Source organism: Cebus imitator, unplaced genomic scaffold, assembly GCF_001604975.1.
Source record: "Cebus imitator isolate Cc_AM_T3 unplaced genomic scaffold, Cebus_imitator-1.0 Scaffold285, whole genome shotgun sequence".
Classification (NCBI taxonomy): domain Eukaryota; kingdom Metazoa; phylum Chordata; class Mammalia; order Primates; family Cebidae; genus Cebus; species Cebus imitator.
This window is the reverse complement of record NW_016107600.1, coordinates 634,425-641,664: the sequence shown is the minus strand read 5'-3', so window position 1 is coordinate 641,664 and position 7,240 is coordinate 634,425. Positions and strand designations below refer to the sequence as shown.

Below are 7,240 nucleotides of genomic sequence, written 5' to 3'. Positions count from 1 at the left end.
CACCATGCCCAGCTAATTTTTTGTATTTTTAGTAGAGACGGGGTTTCACCATGTTGACCAGGATGGTCTCGATCTCTTGACCTCGTGATCCACCCGCCTCGGCCTCCCAAAGTACTGGGATTACAGGCTTGAGCCACCGCGCCCGGCCGAACTTAACTTCTTAATTACAAAAGCTCATGGGGTCAGAGGAAGGATGATAATGAGGAAGAGAACAAGCATACCGATCTGACTCCTTCCAGTGGTCTTTGTTCACTCCGTCTCCTGGACCACGGCTAGAGTTCCCAGTTTGGCCTTTTGGGACGTTCATCCCATCTATTTTATTTTCATCTGCATGAGCAGTAACGCAAACAAATAAAAGGCAAGTAAAATGATCAACGTCCCTCTCCTAAGATTTCCCTTAAGCTGAAGAAAACTGCCCACAAGCGCTGAGGGAAACTACCTTGGCCCCAGTCCAGACTTCCTTCCTGAAGCCCTTCTTCCCACGTCCTCTATAGCACATAAAACTATAAAACCAAACAAAATCCACTAAAAAGTTGCGTGCAGGGATATGCCATCCTGAAAAGCAAGCTGGAAATAAAGACTGTGACGCTCTGCAGTGACCTTGGCTCTGCTGATGGTGACATTTCTAATCTGGACTGAATGTCTTAATTTCTGATTTTTTTCTCCTCCTTTCAAGGAAATGTTCTACCAGGAAAGGGCAGAGTTTTATGCTTTCTCCAAAGAGGCCACTCCTCCCTCTACTGGCAAGAAAAGGTAGATAATCCGAGAACTTTTTTTTTTTTTTTTTTTTTTGGATGGAGTCTTTGTCACCTGGGCTAGAAGTGCAATGGGGTGATCTCGGCTCACTGCAACCTCCGTCTCCCAGATTTAAGCAATTCTCCTGCCTCAGCTTCCCGAGTAACTGGGAGTGTGCCACCATATCTGGCTAACTTTTTTTTTTAGTAGAGATGGGCTATTTGCCATGTTGGCCAAGCTGGTCTCAAACTGCTGACCTCAGGTGACCCTTCCACTGTGGCCTCCCAAAGTGCTGAGATTACAGGTGTGAGCCACCACACCCAGCTAACCAAGAACTCTTATCACAGTATCAGGTGCAAGACACATTGCTCTTCGAAATCTGATTTTAGAGGTCTTTTTATTAGGCCTCTAGGTGAAAAACCCATTTCCCACACTATGAGCTCACCTTTCCTGGCTGGTCCTTCTTCAGATGGTTGAGCTGGAGCTACTTTGCCCCCACCACTAGAAGGAAAACACATAATCACATTCATCAGTTGTTTCAGGGAGAAAACAGCCAAGAAACTTATAATCATCCTCCAAATGCAGTAAGCTTTACAGAAAACAAAATCACACTCAATGTTATGAACATTAAAATATGGGAAAGAAAACAATGAAAACAGTAATTTCAACACTAAATGCCATATGCTTTCTAGTCGTCACATCACGCAGGATTAGTATTGCTATTTTCTTTTTTTGAGACAGAGACTCACTCTTGTTGCCCAGGCTGGAGTGCAATGGCGCATCTCAGCTCTCTGCAACCTCCGCCTCCCAGGTTGAAGCCATTCTCCCTGCCTCAGCCTCCCAAGCAGCTGGGATTACAGGTGCACGCCACCATACTCGGCTAATAGTATTGCTATTTTCTTTACAAATGAGACTTAAGAGAATTTAAGGAAAGTTACCCCCTACCACACTGCCAATATGTGGCAAAAGGGAAGCCTCTGACTTATAGTATTTGCAGATTTGCGTGGCATTAGTACTCCCATCACAGCTGATTTCAAGCTCCCAAAGTGATGTCAACTGGCTATCAAAACTCCAGAAAGTGGAACATCGGGTCTCATGAGCCAGTTCCAGCACACTAAGAGAACAAAGCCGGCGTAACTTATAAGATGCTATATAATGCTGGTATCCTGTTAAGGCATCTTCCATCATTACATCACATTATTTAAGAATTTGCACAGCTAACCAACTACTGCTTCCAAGCTGACTCACCTTGTAGGGGATTGCTGCTCTGTGTCTGAGCTCTGAGATCGAGCAGGAGGGTTAGAACTTCGCTTCACCCAAGCATTCTCCTTTGGTGGAGGGGCTGGCATTACCTTTAGGGGCTGATCAGGTTTGGGAGGTTTAGAAGTTGGAGAGTGACAGTCTTCCTCCTTACTGAGTGTTTCATTTTCTAGAGACTTCTCACTCTCTCTCCTTCGTGCATCTGTGAAGCCAGAGTGAAAGATCAAATTATCAGGATGCAGATGCTCATGCATCTACCAGAATCTCAACAGCGTGGGAAACGGTCTGCATCAGTTTTGGCTTGCAAAGATGGATTTATCCCTAAAACAGTGGTTTCCAAATATTTCCGAGAACAAGGTTTACTGATGCACAGAGAAATAGGAAAAATAATGACTATGTATACATCTTAAGGGACACCCAGCCATTTGACCTTTTGAGGAATGAGTATCCTTTACAGCCTGTCTGTATTCTCAATGTTAAAAGTGTCTTGACGTGGAGAATATACATACGTGAAGAGGACCTATGATGAAACCCAAAACTCTAGAAACCATTGCTCAACTTCAACTTAAAACTCATCACACATACACAATGATACAATTGCATTTATGAAAAACCACCTACTGGCTGGGTGCAGTGGCTCACACCTGTAATCTTAGGACACCGGGAGGCCGAGTGGGGGTGGATCGTTTGAGCCTAGGAGTTTCAGACCAGCCTGGACAACATGGTGAAACCCCAGATTCAAAATAAATGGAAAAATTAGCTGGGTATGGTGGCATGTGCCTGTAGCCCCAGCTAATAGGGAAGATGGGGTGAGCTGTGATCATGTCGTCCTACTCCAGCCTGGTTGATAACGTGAGACCCCCATCTCAAAAAAACAAAACAAAACAAAAAACAACCTACACTTTTTTCTTTCTTTTTTTTTTTTGAGACAGAGTTTCGCTCTTGTTACCCAGGCTGGAGTGCAATAGTGCGATCTCGGCTCACCACAACCTCCGCCTCCTGGGTTCAGGCAATTCTCCTGCCTCAGCCTCCTTAGTAGCTGGGATTACAGGCACGTGCCACCATGCCCAGCTAATGTTTTGTATTTTTTTTAGTAGAGACGGGGTTTCACCATGTTGACCAGGATGGTCTCGATCTCTTGACCTCGTGATCCACCCGCCTCGGCCTCTCAAAGTGCTGGGATTACAGGCTTGAGCCACCGCGCCCGGCCCTTTTTTTCTTTTTTTTTTTTTTAAAGGGAGTAAGTATCTTCTCAAAACGAGAAGCCGCCTTTGGGAGGCCGAGGCGGGACTGCTTGAGGCCAGGAGTTTGAGACCAGCCTGGGCAATGTAACAAGACCCCATCGCTACAAAAATTAAAAAAAATTTAGCCAGGCATGGTGGCATACACCTGTCATAACAGCTACTTGGGATGTTGGGGCAAGAGGATTGCTTTAGGCCAGGAGTTCAAGGCTGCAGTGAGCTATGATGATACCACTGCACTCCAGCCTAGGTGTAAGATCCTGTCTTAAGGCCAGGCGCTGTGGCTCACGCCTATAATCCCAGCACTTTGGGAGGCCAAGGCAGGTGGATCACGAGGTCAAGAGATCAAGACCATCCTGGTCAACAAGGTGAAACCCCGTCTCTACTAAAAATACGAAAATTAGCTGGGCGTGGTGGTGCACGCCTGTAGTCCCATCTACTCGGGAGGCTGAGGCAGGAGAATTGCTTGAACCCAGGAGGCAAGAGGTTGCGGTAAGCTGAGGTTGAGCCATTGCATTCCAGCCTGGGTAACAAGAGCAAAATTTTGTCTCCAAAAAAAAAAAAAAAAAATCCTGTCTTAAAGATAAAAAATTAGAAGTCTGTTTCATCAGATTCTTTCTACCCTTTTTTTTTTTTGTTAAGACGGACTCTTGCTCTGTCACCTGGGCTGGAGTGCCGTGGCACAATCTTGGCTCACTGCAAATTCCTCCTCCCAGGTTCAAGCGATTCTCCTGCCTCAGCCTCCTGAGTAGCTGGGATTACAGGCGGCTGCCACCACATCCAGCTAATTTTTGTACTTTTAGTAGAGATAGGGTTTCTCCATGTTGGTCAGGCTGGTCTTGAACTCCTGACCTTGTGATCCGTCCGCCCTGGCCTCCCAAAGTGCTGGGATTACAGGCATAAGCCACCTCACCCAGCCTTCTTTCTACATTTTACATGCAAATTCTACAGAAATAGGTATATATCAATTCAACATTATACTTTTACTTGGCCACAAAAAGGGGCATTAAAACATGTTAGTAATTTCCAGAAAACTCCTACAACACCTGGGTGAATTTCCAAATCACTTCAGTCTTGAGCTATGTTTTGAAATGCTCAAGTACACGGCCGGGTGTGGTGGCTATGCCTGTAATCCTATCACTTTGGGAGGCTGAGGCAGATCGCTTGAGCCCAGGAGTTCGAGACCAGTCTGGATAGCAGTCAGACCTCATATTAAAAAAAAAAGAAAAAAAAAAAAAGGCAAGTACAAATCAGTTTAGAGGTGGGAGGAAAGACCTTAAAAAACATCACAGTCAGCCGGGCGCGGTGGCTCAAGCCTGTAATCCCAGCACTTTGGGAGGCCGAGGCGGGTGGATCACGAGGTCAAGAGATCGAGACCATCCTGGTCAACATGGTGAAACCCCGTCTCTACTAAAAAATACAAAAAATTAGCTGGGCATGGTGGTGTGTCCCTGTAATCCCAGCTACTCAGGAGGCTGAGGCAGGAGAATTGCCTGAACCCAGGAGACGGAGGTTGCGGTGAGCCGAGATCACGCCATTGCACTCCAGCCTGGGTAACAAGAGCGAAACTCCATCTCAAAAAAAAAAAAAAAAAAAAAATCACAGTGACCAGCCTGAGCAACATGGGGAAACTATCTTTACAAAAATTAGAAAAATGTAGCTGGGTGTGGTGATGCAGGCCTACAGTCTTAGGTACTCGAGAGGCTGAGGTGGGAGGATCACTTGAGTCCAGGAGTGAGGGTACAGTGAGCCATCATCATGCCACTGCACTCCAGCCTGTGTGACAGAATAAGACCATGTCTCAAAACAAAATGCACATCATGGAACGGGAAGGGAGGTATTACAATTGAACCAGTTAGCTTTCCAAAACACTAAAAAGCTTGATCAACCAGTAACTAGTGAGGAAGAATAAAGACCCAGAATAACACGGCTTGAGAACACTGCTCTGGTGATAACATCAAAAAAGGCTGGTCCTGGAGACAGCTCACACAGAACCCCAAGCCTATGACTGTTCTGAATAAACAAAATTCTATAAAAAAAAAAAAAAAAAAAAAAAAAAAAAAAAAAAAAAAAAAAAAAAAAAAAAAAAAAAAAAAAAAGATATAAAATGAAGAGACAAACCTAACAGTCAAGTATTCACTTCAGTGACAGATTATTAAGCAGGTCATCTAGGTCTATTCTGGTACCCACTCCTCAGATTCTTTGGAGCAACAGATAGGAAACTCCAATCAGCTCATGCAACCCAAATTAAGAGTTCATGACTGAATTTAAACATTGCAAAGTCTCTGCTTAATTTGGTTAAGGATAGTTTATGGAAAACAGCAGTAACACGATACCCACCCTGGTCTGACTTACTTCTGCTAGATGTGGTGGAGGTCCCAGTCTGCGATGACTCACTTCCTGTCCTCGACCGTTCCCGTTCCTGAGTTTCTTCACTCCGCCAGCTTGGGTGTCTGTACAAAAGATTTCACAAAATGCACATTATGCCTGGCTTGATGAAGGCCACCTTAGATCCATGCTGTCCCCTTAAGAACCATCACTTATTAATATTTTACAATTGCTTCATCTATACGTGTATATGCCTATAAATTTATTTTTCCCTTAAACTATTTGAAAGCTACAGACAATAAGATGCACTTTGGCCCTAAATACTTCAGCAAGAACCAATACGGTTAATAACATTCTCCTACATAATCTTCAATACTGTCCTTTTAAAATATTAACACAGTTCTACAAGCCATTCATTACCAGGATTAGTTTTTCAGGACAATTACTTATAGGAGGCCTCTAGTCTTTTAGATACAATACCAGCTTTTAATAGTAAACACTTTTGTAATGGACAGTGAACAACTCTTCATCATGTAAAACTGTCCCCCAACACTGCATACTGCCTAACACCTCCGGCCCCAGCCCACTAAAAACGTTCAGTGACAACCACTGATGTAATAATGACAAAAATTTCCCAAGTGCCCCTGGGGATGTAATGCCCCATTAAGATCCATTGGATTGGGATATCCATCATGAAGACAACCTACCTCTCCCGAGGCCGTCTTTCTAGTTTTGGCTCATCCAGCTGACGCTGCAGCTTCTCTTGTTCCTTCTGTAGCCGTTCTTCTACTTCTCTTTCTCTAGCAGCTGTGTCAACGGGTTTTGCCCCTCCAAAGATAGAAGCAGCTCGACTGGACTGGGAGGTACTAGCAGAGGAATCATCTTCCTTAGGAGTACTCCGAGGCTTTAGATTCAGTTTGGGTCTTTGGGGCGGACCTAAGTTAAATGAAACTCTAAGTAGTAGTTTTCCAAATCACCAGAAGCCAATGGCTGAAAGCCACATTCCCAGATATAACTCCTATGAAATGCTATGAGACTCAAGTTAGTGGCCTAACCAATCCACAGAAGGCAAATGGGAGATCATTAGAAAATAGGTAGTTTAGGCTGGGTGCCATGGCTCATGCCTGTAATATCCCAGCACTCTGAGAGGCTGAGGCAGGTGGATCACCTGAGGTCGGTAGTTCAAGACCAGCCTGACCAACATGGAGAAACCCTGTCTCTATAAAAATACAAAATTAGCTGGGCGTGGTGGCACATGCCTGTAATCCCAGCTACTCGGGAGGCTGAGGCAGGATAATCGCTTGAACCTGGGAGACGGAGGTTGCAGTGAGCCAAGATCACGCCATTGTACAATCCAGCCTGGGGAACAAGAGTGAAACTCCGCCAAAAAGAAAAAAAGAAAGAAAAGAAAAAATATAGGTAGCCTGAATAATCAAGTTCAATTACTTTTCTATCACATCCATAATGTAGTACTAGACCACGGGAAAGACTAAAAATCGTTAATATTTAAGTGATAAATTAATAATCTATTAAGATTTCTTTTATATGGGAACAAATTTTTGACCATGATTAAACTACTGGATGAAAGTATCTTGCTCCAAAATCTGGGTGTTAAGAACTTATACAATATCATAGCAAGACTCTATAGTTCTTTATGTTTTTTTTTTTTTTTTTTT

At 44.1% G+C, this 7,240-nt stretch overlaps 1 protein-coding gene across 5 annotated transcripts in view; it reads right to left on the bottom strand.

The window, feature by feature from the left end:
• EIF4B (eukaryotic translation initiation factor 4B) overlaps positions 1 to 7,240 on the bottom strand; it is a 38,203-nt gene that overhangs the window by 2,935 nt on the left and 28,028 nt on the right. For 2 of the 5 annotated variants that reach the window (XM_017501763.2, XM_017501767.2), the window contains exons 9-13: positions 6,272 to 6,500; positions 5,577 to 5,689; positions 1,984 to 2,197; positions 1,181 to 1,236; positions 222 to 330 (exon numbers count right to left, since the gene is read on the bottom strand). In XM_017501763.2, coding sequence (XP_017357252.1) covers positions 222 to 330; positions 1,181 to 1,236; positions 1,984 to 2,197; positions 5,577 to 5,689; positions 6,272 to 6,500 — 721 coding nt within the window. The remainder of the gene's footprint in view (positions 1 to 221; positions 331 to 1,180; positions 1,237 to 1,983; positions 2,198 to 5,576; positions 5,690 to 6,271; positions 6,501 to 7,240) is intronic. The other 3 variants (XM_017501764.2, XM_017501765.2, XM_017501766.2) reach the window with 3 other exon arrangements.